The 21,373-nt window shown below is 38.7% G+C and overlaps 1 protein-coding gene across 1 annotated transcript in view; it reads right to left on the reverse strand.

The window, feature by feature from the left end:
* GLP1R (glucagon like peptide 1 receptor) overlaps positions 1-21,373 on the reverse strand; it is a 126,975-nt gene that overhangs the window by 79,841 nt on the left and 25,761 nt on the right. Inside the window, exons 2-3 of the mRNA XM_063290122.1 lie at positions 20,032-20,097; positions 7,943-8,002 (exon numbers count right to left, since the gene is read on the reverse strand). Coding sequence (XP_063146192.1) covers positions 7,943-8,002; positions 20,032-20,097 — 126 coding nt within the window. The remainder of the gene's footprint in view (positions 1-7,942; positions 8,003-20,031; positions 20,098-21,373) is intronic.

Genomic DNA, 21,373 nt, shown 5'->3' on the forward strand with positions numbered 1-21,373 from the left:
AACCCCTTATGGACTTTTTGTGTAAAACAGAAAAAAATGAACTTATGATTTATGGTTCTAATGATTAGATAGGATATATTATAGAAAGAAGAGAGTTAAGTTGTAACTATAGAGTGAGAGGTAATTTTATAATTGTACGTATAACTGCTGTAAAGAAAATCGGAATCTACCATTTAGTATTTTTTCTTTCTTTTCTATTTTTCTTTTACCTTTTTTTCTTGCACTTTTACCTTCCTCTTTGATTACTTTTTTTTTACTTTATATTAGTTTGTATTAGTTTTTATCTTCCTCCTTAAACATCTATAATAATAATAATAATAATAATAATAATAATAATAATAATAATTACACACAATATATTTATTTCTAACCCTAACTTTCTTATAGTTGCATAACAAAGGCCTTTCTATAGTTTCACAACTTACATACTTCTGCCAGATGTTTTGCTGCAGGTATGCAACTGCATTATTTACCTGATGATGTAATCACACAAGGCACATCATTTAGCTGTCAGTGTGGTATGTTATGAATGCCTCCAGCTCAAGGCTGCTTACATGGAGACCATCCTTCATTTTTTAAAATTTATTTTTATTTATTTATTTATCAAATTTTTATCACCGCCCATCTCCCCCCCCACACGGGGGACCCCACAGCAGCAACTCTACCAGGTTCCATCAAAACACAGCCTCCATCAAAAGCAATTTCAAGATATATCTTATATAAAAATAAATACTGCTTAAGTTTTTAGCTTTATTTCAGTGGAGAACCCTCCTTACAGCTGATCAGATAAGCTCAGAGACAGCAGAGTTTTCTTGCTTTCAAGGCTTAATGGACTTTTCTTTACTCTGTTAATGAACATAGCACAGATAAAGTCTTTGGGGCAGAGAGATGCTCACTTATTCGTAGCATTCGGATCTTGGGCTTCAAAGGGGCATTCTAAAGCATACTTATAAACCAGGGTGGCTTTTGATAATGGAAGCCAAAACAAAGCTAAAAATAACAATGCCTTTAAATGGACACTTCTGTACAAAGGATATTTTCATAAGGCTTCCAAACTGGCATCACCTGAGTGATTCATACAGGGAGAAAGAGTTATTTTCTACTTCTCATTTTTACTAAGTATTTTGCAGTACAAAGAATGAGTAGCTATTTGAGAGTATGTGAAAGTGGGAACAATATTTTAGAAGAAATGAATTAGACTGCTTTTTTTTTTAACTAGCATTACAAATGATAACATTTTGGTACATTTTTCTGCCTCTTCATTACATGCCTTCTAAAACAAAATTCTATAAAACTGAATTATGAACTTTAAAATTTATAATCCTTTAAATAACTAATGACCCATCTAAACCATCTTCCTTGCACACGGGGCAGTCCAGGCTGGATGCTAAAGAAAAAGTCATAAAACCATCAGCAGAAACCTAATTGTGCAGAATTTACCACTAAATTGCTGAAATGTCTCCTGACCAGAGTTGTTGATACAAGTCTATATCCCCAAGCAGAGGATTAATAGCTCTTGTAGTTTTATCCTGACTGCATGAATTTGGGGAGGAAAGTTAACTTGATTTTGCATATCCATGCTTTATTTCTGGCAGAAAAGTAGGAGTGGGAAAAAACAAGGCATTTCTTGGAATATAATTTCCACAATTTTTAATGAAAAAGTTACATGTGTCATACATTTTTGTCTGAATATATACATACAGTATATATGAACACAAACTTCGTATTTTAATTTTTCTATAAAATACTTAGCATACTTCCTTAAAATTCAGCCCACCTGGGTTTCCACTGAAATTTTCCCATCCTATGCATATTATTCATAAAGGACTACTGGTGATTCCCTGTCTCTGGGGGATAACAACACAGAGGAAAACTGTGCCAATCCTATGGAATTTTCTAATGAAATGAGAATGGTTCCCTTCTTAATGGCATTTTGGAAGCAAGATCATCTTCTGTTAGCCCTGAAGATGTTTTCATTGTTAGGTGTTTAACTGAAGTGTTATTCTTGTGAGCTTTCCAGAGTATGGTGAAGTGGGCAATGTACAAGTAATACGATGTGTTTTGATGTGATAAATAAATAGCAGAGAGGGGGCTACATTGAGTGAGGTCCAAAGGTTCTGAATATTTTTGAAGTGCACGCTGACTTACTATTTGTTAAGAATATACTTAACAGTTGCAAGAATGTAGTTATGGTTAGTTAAGCAATACTTGTTAGCACTTATTTAGGGACTTCTAAATTATTTTCTTCAAAATGCTAGATTAACTCCATCTGTCCTCAGATCACATATTTAAGTACAGTATACTGTGTGTCATAACTGAGCAACAATTCACTGTCTGTTCTAGTTGGGCTTCTCCAGTTTTTGGATTCTGTCAACTGGCCCACTGTTTCTACTTGTTGCATATGCTTACCACCCGCTTACAACTTATTATTAGATGAATGAAGATCTACATGAATGAAAGACAGGGTAAATGTTTTAATAAATGGTATCCATCTTTTGTTTACCAAAAATGTTAACATTTGAATCCTTTTCAACTACTCTGAAATTCAACTCTACACAGGTTTGTCCTATTTGCATTTACTCCCAAGAGTCCTGTTGTGTCCTATAAGGACTACTCTACACTTAACTGTGTGTAAGATTTCATGACTGACTGCAGATAGATTCTGTATGTCTTTAATTTAGAAGCACTACTTACAGCAGTTTACTTGAGCAGATGCTGAACAACACTGATAGTTTTATGGTGCTTCCTTTTATATTCCAGAAACCTATTTTTATATTTTTTCTACAAAAACTGGAATCCACATATCTTGTACATTGGAAAGGTACATCTCCTACCTCTTTGTACCTCCCAATATGACTAATTAAGCACTGAAACCAGGACCGCTGTACTCCACAGAAGTTAGTGTTACTGTAGAAAAGTGTGAATGTGGAAAAGTGAAATGCACATTTTCTGCTGTGCATTTCTATATTAGTTTGCACATAAGTCAGCACTGAAAAAAGAAGCAATTGAAAAGCCACCACTGTCCAGCCTTCAAATGGAGAAGACGTTGGGGGGAGGGCGGGACTGCCCTTGTATAACAAACAAGCTGATGTCATTATAAACCATTATGATCAATCACAAAGATGCTCTCAGGGAATCATAAAAGGAAATGCAACCAATGTGCTTGTTACACAACATGCACATTTATTAACTGCCTTTATTTGTGTAGTTTTTAATAATAATTACTGTCTTTATCTTGTCAAGGCAAAGCTCCCTACTGTGATTCTAATCCTTGGCAGCATAGTTCTTGCTGAAACCTGGACTTCATCCAAGGATCCAATTTAGGAATTAAAATTCAGCACAAGCAGATTTAGCTTGAATAATTTGTGGGCGTATTTAAGATTTTTTTACAAATAAAGGGTAATAATGTTACATTCAACCTGATTTGGATATAACTACTGAAACATTTTGGAGCATGATCCTTTTATCCATACAAAGAGCTGTATGAATAATGATACAGCCAAGTATCCTACTAAAATAAAATTTATTCACTACTGGATGGAAATGGTTTTAAAGGCTTACATTAGCTGAAGCAAACACCAGCTTCAAAATAACTGTTCTATAGTGGTATAAGAGACATAATTAAAGATAAACCAAGCAGAGAGCGGCAGTAATGGCTTCTAAAAAATATAATGCTACCTAGATACAACATATGACATACATAGGTTGAGACACAGAAACTTCAGTCATTAAATTAAATCTCACTGAACACGCAGCTCAGAACTGTTTAATATGGTTACTAGTCCCATTCAAAATTCTACCACTGCAATTTTATGGGGGACTTCTGAGACATGTTCATTTACAAGATTTTACTAATGTAATCTGAATTCAGGCAGAAGTCAGGTCCAATAGCTTGAAAACCTGAAAGAGAAACATGTCCAGGAAGGATGGAATAGCCTGCAAAACAAGATACTCAAGGCACAATCATGAGCTACCTCCACTAAAAATGGAAAATGAATGGCATCTAAGGAGATGACTGTGCACACCCACAGAGCTCTCTAATATGGTGAAAAGAAAAAGGGGAAATGTCAAGAAGGGCAAATCACCAAAGAAGCATTACAGATGACACAAAGTTAGGAGGAATGGTTATTGCTTTAGAACCAGAAGAAAAGATTCAAAAACATCTAAACAGTCTTGAATAAAGGGCCAAACTGTACAGGATGATTTTAACAGAGAGAAATGTCAAGGTGGAGACCTGGCTTGGCAGTTGTGGATATGAAAAGGAACTGGATACTCTAGTAGATTGCAAGTTGAGGATGAGCCAAGAGTGTGATGCACCTGCTATTTTGGGATCTATTAACATGAGTATGTGAGAGCCATTCTGGTGTAGTGGTTAAGGCATCAGGCTAGAAAGGGGGAGACTCTGAGTTCTAGTCCCACCTTAGGCACAAAGCCAGCTGGGTAACCTTGGGCCAATCACCTTCTCTCAGCCCTAGGAAAGAGGCAATAGCAAACCACTTCTGAAAAACCTTGCCCAGAAAACTGCAGGGACTTGTCCAGGGAGTCTCCAAGAATCGGACATGATTGAACAGATTAAAAAAAAAACACCTGAGTATGAGTCCTGATCACAAGAAATAATTATCCCATTGTATTCTGCCTTGGTCAAATTCAGCTTGGAATACTGTGTTCAATTCCAGGCATTACAGGTTTTCAATGTCCTTTTTAAACTGCAGTGAGTTTAGAGGAGGACTACCAAGATGGTGTGCAGACTGGAAGGCATGACCATAAGTTTTGTTTCACTAGTAGAAGACAACTGAAATAATAGCAGAGAGATAACAAAAGGAAGAGGGGTCTTGTTTTCTCTTGGTCCAGAGGATAGGGTCAGAATCAATCGGTTGAGCTACAGAAAAGTAGATTCAGGTTAGATATTAGGAGAAATTTTCTGATGGTATGAGCTGTCATCCAGTAAAATATATTGCCTCATAAAGTGGCATGTTGTCTTTCACTGGAAATCTTCCAACAGGGGCTGGATAGCCATCTCTCTGAAAACACTTTAGCAGATATTGCACTGAGCAAAGGTTAGACTTGATGAACTCTGTATTTTTTTTTTTAATCTGTTCAGTCATATCCAATTCTTGTAGACTACCTGGACAAGTCCCTGCAGTTTTCTTGGCAAGGTTTTTCAGAAGTGGTTTGCTATTTCCTCCTTCCTAGGGCTGAGAGAGAGGGACTGGTCCAAGGTCCTCGGATCTCTTTCTTGGGCACGCCGCTGCACGATGCCCTTCTTTCCCACATCGCAAGCACTGGCCTTTCGCAAAACGGCGTTCTTTCTCCTCCCCCCAACTTTTCGACTTAGGGCGGCTTGGGAATCCCGGGGTGCGGACACTTTTACTGAACTTTCCCTGTTTCAATTCTTTATTGACACTCAGCAACACTTTGAAGTTAAGGACATTCTTGATTCTCGTCGCAAACGCTCTACTTTACAATATCTCATCCGATGGAAGCATTTCCCACACCCGGAGTAGGTCGCCGCTCCCGATGTGCGTTCCCCGAACCTCGTCGCTAAATTTCACGCTGCCTATCCCTCCAAACCTGCTCCGTAATTTTTTTTAGGGGGGCAGTATGTCATGTTCTCCGTTTCAATGTCCTGTATACATCGTAACGTTTCACATGTCACTCTTCTGATCTGTGTTTCCCTGTTGGAAATTTCCAGCCCTGCGAGGCTGTAATCTCTGGAATGCATGTTTGGGTTGGTGACTCTATTCAAGGTTACTTTCCCAGGCCGGTGTATGACGATGGTTGACATCTGGGATGGGGTGGTTGCTACGATGAGGCACGGGGCGGAGTTGGACTGAAGCAACAGTATTTGATTTGTATTTTGCGCGCTTTTGGTTTATTCTCAGCTTTGTCTGTATCTGCACACTATTCCTTTAATAAATCAGTTATCTTAAAGCTCGGGCTTGTGAGACTGAGTATATTGGAGTAGGCAACCATTACACCCAGCCAGCTTTGTGCCTAAGGCAGGACTAGAACTCACGGTCTCCTGGTTTCTAGCCTGATGCCTTAACCGCTACACCAAACTGGCTCTCAGATGAGCTCTGTAATCCCTTCCAGTTGTATGATTGTAGCTAGATTTTTTATTTTATTTTTATTATCTGACTTACGTAGTTATTAACTAAAAATAACTAAAATACGAACCAAAGTTCAAAGAAATCATTTCAAATTTATACTGCAGAGTATAAGTTTTAGCAAATATTTGACATTATAAAGTCCAGTAAATGTCAAAGGAATTGTATGTTAGCCAATTCTACTTTTGTTAGCCTCCAGTGTGTCATGTTTGGGTCTCAATAATGAGATCTATTACATACTGTGAAAGTTTAATGAAACTTTTTACAAAGTAATTTTTGCTAAAATAACTATATAAATCCCATCTAAAGAAATGAAATGAAAGAATACTATTTTTATGACTTTAAGCAAAAGTCTTTCCTCCTAATCAAAACTAGATATCATGTCTGGAGTGGTTTTTATATTATGCCTAGCCAGACTTTGGAATGTTATTAGCAAACTATAATAAGAAAATAATCTGATAGGTCCTCTTGCAAGAATGGCTAATTTGTAGAGTTCCATTTTAATAGAAATATATTCCTCATTTTTCTTCATACACCTTTCAGACGACATATATCAGACTGACTTTAAAAAAAAATTACTATGAAAGAATGAAAATCAAATCGAACTGTACATTAAAACATAATACACATAAAAAGACACTATACAAGTGAAAACAATGAATATGCATAAACATTTTCATGAATTTTGTTTTGACATAAAGTCCTTTTCAAAAAATCTGAGCATTCTTTTTCAGCCTCCTTAAAATATATAAGCCTAGTCAAATGCTTCTGACTAAATAAGCTCAGAACAATCCAGAATGAAGACAGCACTTGCAGATTTCTAGCGGAATGTAATTGCTTCTTTAACTGCAAAGCTCATTAATTGATTAACACAATCTGTACCAGGAAAGGGCCTTACATCATATGTCAATATGTATGGCACTAGTAAGTCTGATATAATCTTTTGCTCCACCAAATATTAAGACCTCTTGCTAAATTACCAAATTTCTATCAGAAGGCAGTTATATTCCATTTCACATTTCATTTTACAGAATGCATGTCAGACCTTATATATTTCTTACACAGGAGGGCTCTGTGATATAATGATAATCCAGAGAGTTTTTCTGGAGCCCTTAGCATTGTGGGAGTCCAGTAGAAATTGATAAATGTATATTGTGTACATGGTGAAAACCGGTGGGTAGAATATTAGGTTTTGTATATTTCTATTCAATTTTTAAACTCACAACAGTTTATTGTACTTTGTCTTTAAATTCCCTAATCGAATCAAGACTCCCAAGTTGTTTAGTGAGGGCTCAGAATGTGACTTGACTGGAGGGAAAGTAAAGGAGATCTCAACAGGCAGAAGCTCAAGCAGGTGTTATATGTAAGGGGACGTGGGACCAATTTACAGTACATGGACTTCTGGGAACATTATGATTTCTCACAGAATTCGACAATGCCTTCAGTTCATGTTTCATATTTTGCTGGATGCCAAAATGGTGTCGAGCCTTTCAGGTGATTGCATTACAACGTCTTATATATGAAGATTCATTCAGCAACTATTACAGAATTCTTTCTCTGTTTGTTTTTCATTTCCCAGTCAAATCACAAAACAGTGCTTTGACACAGGAAGTCTTTTGAAAGATTAGAAGGTTGCAACTAAAGTGAACGAGGCACAGGAGGCACTAACCCAAATCTCAGCTCCAAATGAAATACATCACCACTTCACTAATAAGGCATGAGCCTGGTTCCATCTACTGGAATAGCTAATATGAGCTTAATTATTTGAAGACTAGGAAAAAAGAGATGGGGAAAAAGAGAGGTATACTATTTGAAGAGCAAATGAAGATACTCACTGGAGATGAAGGTATAAGTTGGGGAGCAGGCAATTCCCATTTCTCCTCTTTACGGACAATCTAGAGATAAGATACATATAAGTTGAAGGACAAAAGCTCTGTGTTGCAAATGCGAAAAAAAACAATTATTTTGTTTCTTGTATTTCAAAAAAAGGCATTTTGGTGTAGAATTGGATAAGATGGAAAGAGAAGTTAAAATGTGAAAATGGCTCAGCCTCCAAAGTTGCTGCTTATTGTCTCTAATGGATGGAGGTCCTCTTCTTCCAAGGAACAGGAGGAGGAAGACACATAATTTAGTGGTAGGATAAGAGGAAATGTTTATACTCCTTTCCTTTAAGGCCGGGGGAAAACATCAGAATACCTTACAAACATATTTTGGACACACTGGTTAACTATAAATACGTTACATTTGAGCTCCACAGTTTTCTATGTTTTTCTACCTACAGTTTGAAATATTGCCTCTGAGGCTTGTACTAGCTTTTAAGCACAAAATAAATGTAGTGAGTAACTTGAATCCTCCCACACAAATAATGAGAATTCACATACTTAGGCATTCAGCAGCGAAAGAGCTTATCAGCTAAGTCGAGTTCACATTTAAATATGCACTCTTAACTCCAACATATCCATAATTTTAAATAAATAAAATTTTAAATAAATACTAAAATACTTCAGTATTTCAAATATCCAAGAAGAACAAAGAAAATTTCTTGACTCACATCAATCAAGCATGTATCTTTTATATCTAACTGTCTATTTTAACAACAAATAATTGCAGATTAGTGGGCAAAGATTATGGTCCAAGAGCTCTTCACATCACTCACCGCAGTGGTGAAAGAAGGACAGAAAGAAGCTTTAATAAACCTAGAAAGGAAATTCAGTTATAAAATGTTTGAGGGATATACCATAGAGATTTTAAAATATAAATACTGAATTCCAGACAGCAAATCCCTAGTTCCCTATAACCCGAACACATGTCTCAATATAGAGAAAGACATGTATTTTATTAATTTATAGACTAAATAATTATTTAAGTAAGAAGGCAAAGGAAAGCTGCTGTCCAATTCATCACTCTGCTCCCCAGGATGAATTCTGGAAGCAACAACAGGAAAAGGTACGGCTCATCTCTTCCCTAGGCATAGCCAAGCAAATCTCATAATCATCTTCTCACATCCCCAACTTTGTCCACAGTTGAGTTCTTCATTCAAGTGGGCCAGCCTTTCTTCCCTGTACCTGATTGTGAGACGATGAAGCCCCAAGTGGCTCTCCTCTTATTCCCCACATCTCCTCTGTAAAGTTTTCATTTTCCTCCGATAAATCGGATCTTAGAAATAAAGTTAACAGCAATGCTTTCGTTATGCAAATAATGAGTAGATTAATGTAACATTCTATGAACATTACACAATAATCACATACATTTTAAAGGCCCGCCCAAGAGCTACAAAAAACAGTAAGTCAAAACTGGCAATTGTTTTTGAATTGTTAAAAAGAAACTAACATCCCAACCCACCACACCAAAACAGCAATCTAATAACACAAATTTCCCCAGTCTCGTCCCTCTATATGTCCTAGACTACAATTTGTATCAACTTTAACAAACTTTGCAGTGGTCAGGATGATGAGAATGTAGTCCAGTATATCTGGCTGTATTAAGTGAAGTTACACCATCACCCCTCAGGAAACAGTAAGGGCAGCAACACCTTAGAAATGATTACAAGGGGCAACAAAGCAAAGGTACATTGGTGAGGTATAAATTTGAAATTGGTAAAATAACTTTCTTCTTCCTTATTTCTTATTTCAGTGACAAGGCTCCATGAATAAGAGCCTCTCAGTTCTACTGACAAAATGCTGCAATAATAAGACTGCAGGCAGAGCAGTAAGTTAAGTACGTACATGAGTAGAAAGAGGACACAGAATCAAAAACAGTCACAATCCTTCCTCCTATTAACACTAAATAACTTTCCAAGTAAACACAGGAACAAGAACTTGCAAAGGAAATAGAAATCTAACAGAGCTGTGCAGGATATCCAATATATAGTTTAATCTTTGCTGGGCAGAAATAATTCTTTAAAGTGACTTCAGAACCTGAGTGAAGAAGAGTAGTAAGATAAGTGAATCTTTCTGGAAATGAAAGTAACAACTCATTCCCAGATTTCTTCAGAAAATAGAAGTTATTTCCAAACAAAGAGAACAAAAGGAACCCAAACAACCATAATACAGTAAATAAGCAAGTTAGTAATCTTCATGCAGAGCAATATTGGCCTCAACAGTAGAATTAGATCCAGAGCTAAAAATCCATAGTTTTTGTGTGCAATAAAAGACACACATGTATGCTGTAAGATGGAATCTTTACACCACTCAGTGCAGTGGCGAAAGAAGAACAGAAAGGAGCTGTAGGAAGCCTTGAAAGGAAATTCAGTTTTAAAATGTTTGAAGAATACACCATAGAGATTTAAAATATATAAATATTGAATTCAAGACAGGAAATCCCTAATTCCCTATAACCCGAACACATGTTTCAATATAGAAAAAGACATTTATTTTATTAATTTATAGATTAGATTATAGTCTGCCTTTCCTTCATGGCATGGTGCTCATATGGTGGCAAGAGGAGGAGGAAGAAAATGATGCTACATGCATGATGATGTCACCATGCAACTGACACACTTGCCTCAGATGTTTTGCTGCAAGTGCAGAGCTATTTTATTTACCTGACAATGTCATCACACAAGGCTTGTCATTTTGCTGTCAGCATACAGGAGTTTGTTATGGATACCTCCAGCTCAAGGCTGCTTACATAGAGACAATCCTTCATTTTTAATCCCATAATAGTAACACAACCAGGTTCCATCAAAAGCAATTTCAAGATTTCAAGTCTAAGAGATGGAGATCTATGCTTCTCTGAAGGCCTGAATGGGCAAGGTCAGAAGAAAGGGCCTGAGACCAGACTGGTCCATTACAGTAACAATCCATGGGAATTAACCACTGCTCCCAGTAAGAAACAAATGACTCAGTCCACTGTGATGCAAGGACAAGAGGAAGATTTGAATGATGGGTCTGCTGAATATACGGCTTGAGTCCTATAGTTACTTTGTTATTAATGACTTTTCTAGTATTTGCAATAGAACGATCTCATTGAGAGCTGTGTCTTCAAATCTTTGCCCACAACCCTTCTAGTTTAAGCATCTGTCTGAGTGAAGCCTGACACCTTTCCTGCTGCTCCTCCAAAAGCACTGTGCAAACCACAGCTGGATTATATGCAACAGAATCTGCTCCTTAGACAAGGGAAGTAGAGGAATGAAATAACCATTTCTAACGATAATGCCAACCTCCATGGGAGCACTATAATTTTACATCAACTGAAATTATAGATTTTATGTAATTGTAAAATTACATAAAATTTTATATAAACTAAAATTGATGGAAATCTGAAATAACCCTGCACAAAAACAGTTTCATTAATCAACTAAAATTGCATTAATGACACCTTCCTAGACCTACTTTAGAAAATGCTATGATAGTGCTAGCTTACTCTGGACAAATCTTAATTACATTTCATAAACTCCTACAGTTTTAGAATGTATAGGCCGATACATTTATTAGTAACCAAAGAACAATAATTCCAGCATTCAAATAAATTTATTTATTTATTTATTTTATCAAATTTTGCCACCACCCATCTCCCCCCTAAGTGGGGACTCTGGGTGGTTTACAACTGGGATAAAACATTAAAATACCATAAAAAATATAAATACAAATATAATATTCAAATAAATATAGTATGAAATCCAGATGACGACGATAGTTGGAAAGTCACTCACATATGTCTAAAAGGCCATTTAGGGCGCTAACCATCTCCAGGAGTGATTACTCCCCCTCCTGCCCCAAGCTAGGTGGCAAAACCAGGTTTTTAGTTGTTTATAAAAAGCCACAAGAGATGGAATCTGCCTTATCTCTGGGGGAAGAGTGTTCCAAAGGGCAGGCACCACTGCAGAGAAGGCGTGCTTCCTGGATCCTGCCAGATGGAACTCTCTTACAGACGGGGTCCATAACATGCCCTCCGTGGGACGGGTGGATGTAATGGGGATGAGGCGGTCCCTCAGGTACCCTGGTCCCATGCCATGTAGGGCTTTAAAGGTAATAACTAACATCTTAAATTGCACCCAGAAGCAAACCAGCACCCAATGCAGCTTGTGAAGTAGTTGTATATGTGCTGATCTAGGGGCACCAATAATTGTACCAGTGGCTGCATTTTGGACCAGCTGTACCTTCCGGATACTCTTCAAGGGTAGCCCCATGTACAGCGCATTACAGTAGTCTATATGGGAGATGACCAGGGCATGAGTGACTGTGAGAAGGGCCTCCCGGTCCAGGAAAGGGCGTAACTGGCACACAACCTGAAGTTGTGCAAAGGACTTCCTGGCCACGACTGTCACCTGCTCTTTGAGCAGGACTTGTGAGTCCAGTAGGACCCCCAAATTCTGCACCAGTTCTGTCTGTGGCAGTGCAACCCCTTCCAGAACCAAAGATATTAAATTCCCAGATACTGAGGAGCCCCCCACCCACAGCCACTCCGTCTTACCAGGGTTCAGCTGAAGTCTGTTGTTCCCCATCCAGACCCCCACAGCCTCCAGGCACCTGGAAAGGACGGTCACAGCATCACTTATTTCACCCGGGACGGAGATGTATAACTGAGTATCATCAGCATACTGATACCTCATCCCGTGATGATGATCTCACCCAGAGGTTTCATGTAGATGTTAAAAAGGAGCAGAGAGAGTACCGAGCCCTGTGGCACCCCAAAAAGGAGGGGCTGAGGGTCGGACCTCTCGCTCCCTATCACCACCAATTGGGACTGGCCCTGGAGGAAAGAGGTGAACCAGCGCAAGACTCCACCGCCCACCTCCAACTCCCCTAGCTGACCCATAAAGGATACTGTGGTCAATTGTATCAAAAGCCGCTGAGCGGTCAAGAAGAGCAAGGATGGATGCACTGCCTCCATCCCACTCCCGTCAAAGATCATCCATAAGTGCGACCAATGACATTTCCATCCCATATTCAGGCCTGAAACCTGACTGAAAGGGGTCCGGATAATCCATTTCCTCCAGGACCCTCTGGAGCTGCAGTGCCAACACCTTCTCAACCACCTTCCCCAGCAAGGGGAGGTGGGAGACTGGACGAAAATTGTCCAAAACAGTAGGGTCCAGCGATGGCTTTTTGAGGAGGGGGTGCACCAGCACCTCCTTAAAGGCTGTCAGAAACACCCCCTCTCTCAAGGATGCATTAACCATCGCCTGGACCCAACCACATGTCACCTCTCTGGCAGCTTTCACTAGCCAGGAGGGACATGGATCTAGTTGACAGGTGGTGGCATTTACAGCCTGGAGGGTCCTGTCCACTTCCTCGGGCCCAACAGGATCAAACTGCTCTCAGATAACAAGGTAAACCTGTTCCCTCAGCATCTCCCAAGACTCTGCCTCACGCTTGGAGTCCAACTTAGAGTGGATACAAGTGATTTTATCCTGCAGATGCTTAGAAAACTCCTCAGCAGGGCCCTGAAGATAGGCCACCAACCCCCCTTCCCCAGGAGGGATTGTGTGACCCTAAACAGGGTTGCTGGGTGGTATTCTGCATATGCAATAAGAGCGGAGAAATACTGAAATGTCGCCACTCTTACCACCTCAAGGTATGCCTTAATAGCGGCTCTAGCTTGTGTTCGGTCGGGTTCGGTCTTTGTCTTCCTCCAGCAGCGCTCTAGGCAGCTCTTAGTCCTCTTCAGAACCCTCAGCTGCTCCGTAAACCATGGGGAGTGTTGGGTTTGATGGGACAAGCGAGGACGCACAGGGGCGATCCTGTCCAAGGCCCCGGCCGCTTCCCTATTCCAGGCAGCAGCCAGGGCCTCTGCTGGACCATGCAGCAGATCCTGCGGTATGACCCTCAGCTCCCTCTGAAACTCTACTGGGTCCATCAGTTGCCGGGGCCGGACCAGTCAAATGAATCCTGCCTCCCTGCAGAGGGGGGCAGCATAGGAGAATCTCAGGGCCACCAGGGTGTGATCTGACCATGACAATAGGATAGCTGTAATTCTCCCCTCAGGTCACATTGCCACTGCTCCGACAAGAAAATCAAGTCCGGGGTGAGGCCACTGACTCAAGTCGGGTCCTGAATAGTCTGACACAGGCCTATGGCTGCCATGGTAGCCATGAATTCCAAGCTGTCTCCCAGGCACGCCTCAGGGACGGCAGGTTGAAGTCCCCCAGAACCATAAGCCTGGAGAACTCCACCGCCAACCCTGAGACGGCCTCCAGCAGCTCAGGCAGGGAGGTTGCTACACAGCAGAGATAAATAAATATATTTTGTTTTTTTTTGTTTTTTTAAGATTCCTGGGCAAAATTCTGTCCCTTCAGATAGATGCTGCAATGCCACTCACGACAGGCTACTTGACCACATATCATTTTTTAATCTCTTTTTGCCAGTAGCAATCACTCAGTAGTGCATTTCAATGAATGCCACTGTTTTAGTTTAAGCTTATTTCTTTATTTTTACACCAGTGCAATCATGCAACTCTCAGCATAAGACAATAAAAATGTCCTACATTAATGATTCATACTTTTAAGGAATACAAGAACTAAAACAACTTTAACCAAACTGAAACTAAAACCAAATAAACATTACATGCCTGCTATGGGGGGAGCAATTGGACCCTTATGTTTCACATCGCTCTGCAATATAAGAAATAAAGAGAGAGAAGTACGTTTTTGGATAATGATGAAGATGGTGGTGGTGGTGGTGACTGATATATTTTGAGTTTTGGCAAATGAACAAAGATAAGGATATCAAAAGCAGAAATGGAGCTATTTCAGAGAACACATCCTTTCTTGCCCTGATGGGCTTACAATCTAAAATTCAATATAGAACGAATAACACAAAAAGAATAAGGAACTGGAAGCAGAGGTAAACAGTGAGATAATATGTGACAGAATGTATCATGCCTGCTTAAGCTTGATTAGAAACCCGGTACCTTTTCAACAAGGTCAACAGCAATTTTCATTTTTATTAATTTAGTTAATGTAAAATAATTTCTGTAATCCACTCAGGTTTTGGAGCCAATTTACACAACGTGAGAAGGTATCATGGTTCATTTCCAGCCCCCCACCCCACCCCCAAAATAAAGCCTGCTAGTGCCTTCTGCAAGCAGGCATAACTAGCAAATCACAGGCAGTTGTTTTTGTAGCTCCTGTCTGAACTGGGGACTATACTTGGTTTACTCTCAGAATACACTAAAGAAAGAAGCCACAGTTTGTTGTTGGCTTCTGATTTGCGAGCCAGTGGGCATAGTTACTGCAATATATACCAGTCTCAATTTATTAGTGTCTGACAGCTCATCACGTTCTCCAGCCACCAGCAGTCAACCCATATTCCACCTGATTCAGACAGAACAGGAAGACGAATAGCCCCAGAAATGCCATATTGAGGAAAAGTATAAAACTCTTCAGGATTTCCCAACCCCACTTCCCTGTGAATGTGAACAGAACTCTATTAATACCGCTCACTGGAAGCAACCCTGAAAGAAGTAAGATCTCTGAAACAACATCCCAGTTCCCAAGTCATTCTAGCAAGATACAAATATTAAGGGTGTGAAATGATACTGAATGATTCATGAGGATTAAGCAGTTATAGAACAAAAAGAAGGGAACCCACTTAACCAAAAACACAAAGTGAAATAACAACAAGGTCAAGTAAATATAAATATGGTAGGCCACAAGTTAAAATACAGTATACAATGCCATTTACTAATATTTTGTATGGGATTATAAAAGCATACATAAAATACAACAAAAACAATAAAAAGACCCACAACAGCCAACATGTCTAGACCAATAAACAGACATAAATATTTCAACTGCAGTGCTCACTAACAGATATAATGCTGACTATACATGTTTCGGCTTATTAGCCTTCATCAGTAGTCAAAAGCATAACCAACAGACTGAATGTAGTTCTGAACAGGTTAATGCCAAGATAATCTAGCTGTGAAAATGAAAGAAAAATAAGCAAAGAGAATTGTTAAAATAGTCATATAACTGGAGAATATTAAAGCCGTTTAAATAATTACTGAAAATACAGATTACTCTATATTTACAATAATTATTTCAATGGCTTTAATTCCAGTTGATATATTAGTATCGATTTATTGGTCTAGACATGTTGGCTGTTGTGGGCCTTTTTATTGTTTTTGTTGTATTTTATGTATGCTTTGTTGTTATTTCAGATTAAGTACTTATATTCACCTTTTTCTCACTGAATACTTGTCAATAAGTGGATCAGTTTTTTGGCCTGAAAGCAGTCTGGAATGGGTTAGATAATTAACACTTCCTTTCTCCCTATTTGACATAAGAGACACGTGGAATATTGCAATTCTCACTGTACTCATCAAATGAATAATTAATTTACTATATTTTAATTTTGTTCCACCAAGCTACAAAACACCTAACAATAATTAAAATAAAACTATTAAAAATTAAAAATTAAAGTGGAACAATTTGTTACAATTCACACATCAGTTGAACAGTTAATTTCTAGTATAAAAATCTTAGAAATAAATGTGAGTCTGTAGCCCAAGCAGAGAAATTTAAAGGGATGGAACCTGTAGAGCTGCACAATAATTACTAGCTTCAAAACTTTTTTGCAAAATTCATTAAATTATTCTATTTTCACTACTGTTTACTTATTCTGGACACACCAACATTAACCTTTTAGGTCTATTAAACATACTCTCTACTAGTATATAATTTCACGGGTCTTGCATCCCCTAATGGTAAGTGATTGCAAGTGAAGAATAAGACTATGTCTCAAAAGCTGCAGTTCCACCTGAAGGAAGCTGTTTATTTCTTTATTGATTAACTATGGCCCAGGGTAACTCCCTCTGAAGCTACTGTCACTGTCCTCCATGTCTAGTGACCGTTTATCCACTGTATTGATCAGCCCTCATTAGCCATTCCTCCCATGATTGTTTTTAAACATTCAGAAATCACCTTGCAAACACCATACAGAAGATTTGAGAAGAATGCCAGAAGGTATGTAAGTCCATAAATTACCTTTGTATATTAATGCATGTATCTGATTCTGTCATGAGTAAGGATGGCGAGCAGGGGGCTCCCACCCAGACTGTCAAGCGCATGCGTAGCACTGAGGAACTGTTCAGCCATTCAAAGAGACACAGATCGGGACCGCCTTAACCTTTGGGGTTTATATGGCTGGGTTTTCCCACGCTTCCTCAGTTTGTTAGGATTCTTGTTAAGTACTACTAATAAATATTAGAGACCAAGTCATTGTCTCAGTGTGTTTCCTGGTAGTCAGGACAGATTCACAGATAACAGATGCATGCATTGGGACTTCTCTCCTCTTGGAAATGGAGTGAAGCTGTTTTCACCATCCAAGTATTTAACACTTGCCCTACCCTGCATGCTGAGGAGGAAATACATACATCAATCTACCCTTACCCCTGAAGCCAAAGTAGCTTTGCCTCATTTATTCTGGGAGAAATAGTGCTAGGGGAAATAAGCCACTTTCACCAGCAATCTGATTTTAAAGGCTGCTCTGCACATAGGCACTTTAGTTTACTAAGCATTTAAAAGTTTGAAAGTCACAAATAAAAGGTGAAGTCTCCTTGATGACTTCCTGGGCATTTTCCCTGGTATTTTCCTGGAGCTAGATGAATGTGGTTTGCCATTGCCACCTTCTGAGATCATGTTTCAACTTCCCAGTCTAGTATACGTTCCTGTGACTTCTTGATGATTTCCCTTCCAAGTACTAACCCTGTTCAGTTTTCTGAGATCAGCAAAATCCAGCTAAGTGCTGCCACCTAGCTGGGCTGTAAACAACACAGTACTTATTATTTAACGATGCTTAATTGGACTATGGCATCTTAGTGTTGCCAGACTAACAGCAAAAGCGTTTGCCATGTATCAACTTCATGCATGCTATATTCTATTCCCATATGCTCACGGATGCTTATGTCATGAGCGTGATGATCGTCATGTACGTCTTCCAATAAACTAATCTCTGCACATGCCTATTTCTAACAGCAAGAGTTTTTGATATAGGCAGTTATAGAGCAAGACAAAATGGAAGAGGGCTTAGCCAGCTAACAAAACTAGTAACTGACACAGCTGTTTCCTACAGGAAAGGTGATAAGACTCGCATCATCAAGAAATCAAGAGTATCTTGGTTGTTAAACAGATACGAGCAGCACTTCTATTATCCCTTATAGCTTCAAACTTGTAGCTGGGGAGGATAGCAAGAGATTCTATCTTCTGCACGAGGACAGCAGAGTCTCAAAGAGGGAGAGAAGTTACAGGCATCCTTTCATGTTTATATTCGTTCCTAAGACTAGCCAAATATTTTGGACAGTGACATAAATTCCACTGAGTGCTTTGTACTATTATTTAAATTCTAAGGTTCATTGTAATTAATACTGCATGCATTAGTATGACATACCTTCAATTTGAAAACCATGGTTTAGTGAACGAGACATTATTGCTGATGCACACTGGATAATTGAGAAAGCCAAAGAATACCAAAAAGAAGTCAGTGTGTGCTTAATTGATTATAGAAAGACCTTCAATTGTGTTAATTATGTCAGGCTATGGAATGTGCTCAGAAAAATGGGAATCCCAGAACATCTCATTGTTCTCATGAGAAACCTAAATACAGGTCAGGAAGCCACAGTATGGATAGAACATGGGAAACAGACCGGCTCCAGGTTGGCAAAGGAGTGCGACAGGTTGAATAAATAAGGGGGGAGGATATAGCCTATGTGCTGAATATTTATTAAAGGAAGCTGGATTGGAAGAAGACAAGTGTGGTTTTAAAGTTGGAGGAAGAAACATCAATAATCTGCACTATCCTCATGACACTATCCTGATAGCTGAAAATGCAAAAAATCTGCAAGCCCTAGGACTAAAAGTTAAAGATCACAGTGAAAAAAGGGGACTAAAATTAAACATAAAGAACACCAAACTAATGACAACAGGTAGAACAACCACCTTAGAACTGACAACAAAGATATCAAAGTAGTGGAGAGCTGTGGAGTCCTTGGTGTTCTCTGAGCCTTGTCATTTTCTGGCAGACATTTCATTGCCAGGCTAGGCAACATCTTCAGTGCAAACTGAAGATGTTGCCTAGCCTGGTAATGAAACATCTGCCAGAAAACGACAAGGCTCAGAGAACACCAAGCACTCCACAGTTCAACCCTGAGCTACACATTTTTGCTTCAGTAGTGGAGAGCTTCTGCCTTTTATGATCAACCAACAGTAAAGGAACAAGCAGTCAAGAAATATGCCGCAGACTAGCATTCGGTAAAGCAGCTATGAAGGCCTTGGAAAAGATATTCAAATGCAGTGATGTGTCTATACCTACAAAGATCAGAATCATGCAAGCCATGGTATTCCCTATGACACTCTATGGAAGTGAAAGTTGGATTTTGAAGAAGCAGGATAGGAAGAGTATTAATGCTTTTGAACTTTGGTGTTGGAGAAGACTCCTGAGAATACCATTGTCAGCCAAGAAAACAAACAAATGGATCATTGAAAAAAATCAACTCACAGTTCTCACTCAAGGCACAAATGACAAGGCTCAAATAATCCTACTTCAGAGACATTATGAGAAGACTTAGCTCTCTGGAAAAGGCTCTAATGCTGGGAAAGTTGGAAGGAAAGAGAAAAAGAGCAAGGTGGATGGACTCAGTTACAATGGCAATGAGTACACCATTGGAAGACCTGAAAGATCAGGTTAGGGACAGATCATCATGGAGAATATCTATCTATGTGATCACTAAGAGTTAACAATGCCTTGACGGCATATAATCAATCTATCAATCAATTAGGGAACAAACCATAGAGGCCTGGTTGCATATCACTTTATACCATAATGGGTGAGTCTGTATATCATACTAAACTGAAAACAAATAACCTTGAGCCTTCACATGATATGTGAATTATGCTGAAAATATAAATCTCTAAACAGAACACCCACTAATGGTATCTGGATTAAACAAGAGAGAATTACTGTAAGAATACTGGCAATCTTACCGAACCATTGTTCTCACTCTGCTCCAGCTTTTCAGTTGGGTAATCCAAATGCTGATGTTCAGATACCTAAGTAAAGAAAAGCACACAGACACACACATATTAATGAGACAGAAGAACCCTACCAAGTTACCATATTTCATTTGCATTTGGGTGTCTTCTCTTATGATTAGTCAAGCAGAAATTAGATATGGAAAGAAAACAGGTACCACATAGTTGAATTAGTCTTTTGGTAATTTCACCACAATTTTGACTCTTATTTTTAACATTTTAAGCTACAATAAATTTACTTTTTATTCTTAGTTTCCTCTGATATTCTTAATATGCTGCAGGATTGCAAAAGGATTTTGAATAGTAAGAATAATAAAATAACATAATTTGCATTCTGTTCCCATTCCCTAATGCTTTGGGATACTTAAAATACATCATAGGCAAAGATAATGAATAAATTCTCAAGCAGCTAACTGTGCCATAATATCACTAAGCTTTCAGAAGTATACCGTCCAATATCATGATGCCAGATCAGTCAACAAATCTTGTCAATGAACACGGTAAAAACACCTACCTTCTCAATAGTATTTTTGATCTACAGCTTTCAGTTAACACTGAGACCTACAAAATTTCACTAGGTTCAGCTGGAAGAAGTAAAATAGCATCTCAGCTATCAACAGTCCAAAGACTGATAAGCTATCTTCACAGAAAAGCCACAGTTTAGGAATTCCAATGCATGATAATTTACCAACATTAAAAATATTCGTTAAACAGCTTCTTGGGAGGTGGCTAGTAGTAAGATGGAGAAGGACCAGCTCAAAGCTTCAGTGTAGCTTTTACCCTGCTATACAAGGTAGTTGAACTGCATCCTATGATACTGAAATTACTGTCTGCCAAAAACTTGTACACTGTATACAAGTTTTTGTATTGTTATTACAAGTTATTGTATAACTCTGTGAAAAAGTATTTGTCTCTTTAGGGTTTTCTAAATTTTTTGCTTCCAACCTGCAGTATTAAAAAGTAATCATCTTTAACTGCAGTAACACAACCAAACACTTCCTGTAATAGTCGGTGAGACTCTCACATTGCTGTATAGGAATTTTGGCCCATTCCCCCATGGCAAACTGCTTCAACAATAACATTTTAGAGTTTTCTAGCATGAATTGCTCATTTCAGGTCCTGCACATTTCTATGAGTTGCAGGTCTTGATTTTGGTTTGACCATTTCAAAACTCTACATTTATTTTTCCTTATTCATTATCTTGTACACCTGTTTTTATACTTGGGATTGTTGCCTTGCTGCATTTCTAAAAACCACCATTCCATGCCTGACAGATGCTATGGGGTTCTTATAG

The sequence above is a fragment of the Candoia aspera genome, chromosome 1, assembly GCF_035149785.1.
Source record: "Candoia aspera isolate rCanAsp1 chromosome 1, rCanAsp1.hap2, whole genome shotgun sequence".
Lineage (NCBI taxonomy): Eukaryota > Metazoa > Chordata > Lepidosauria > Squamata > Boidae > Candoia > Candoia aspera.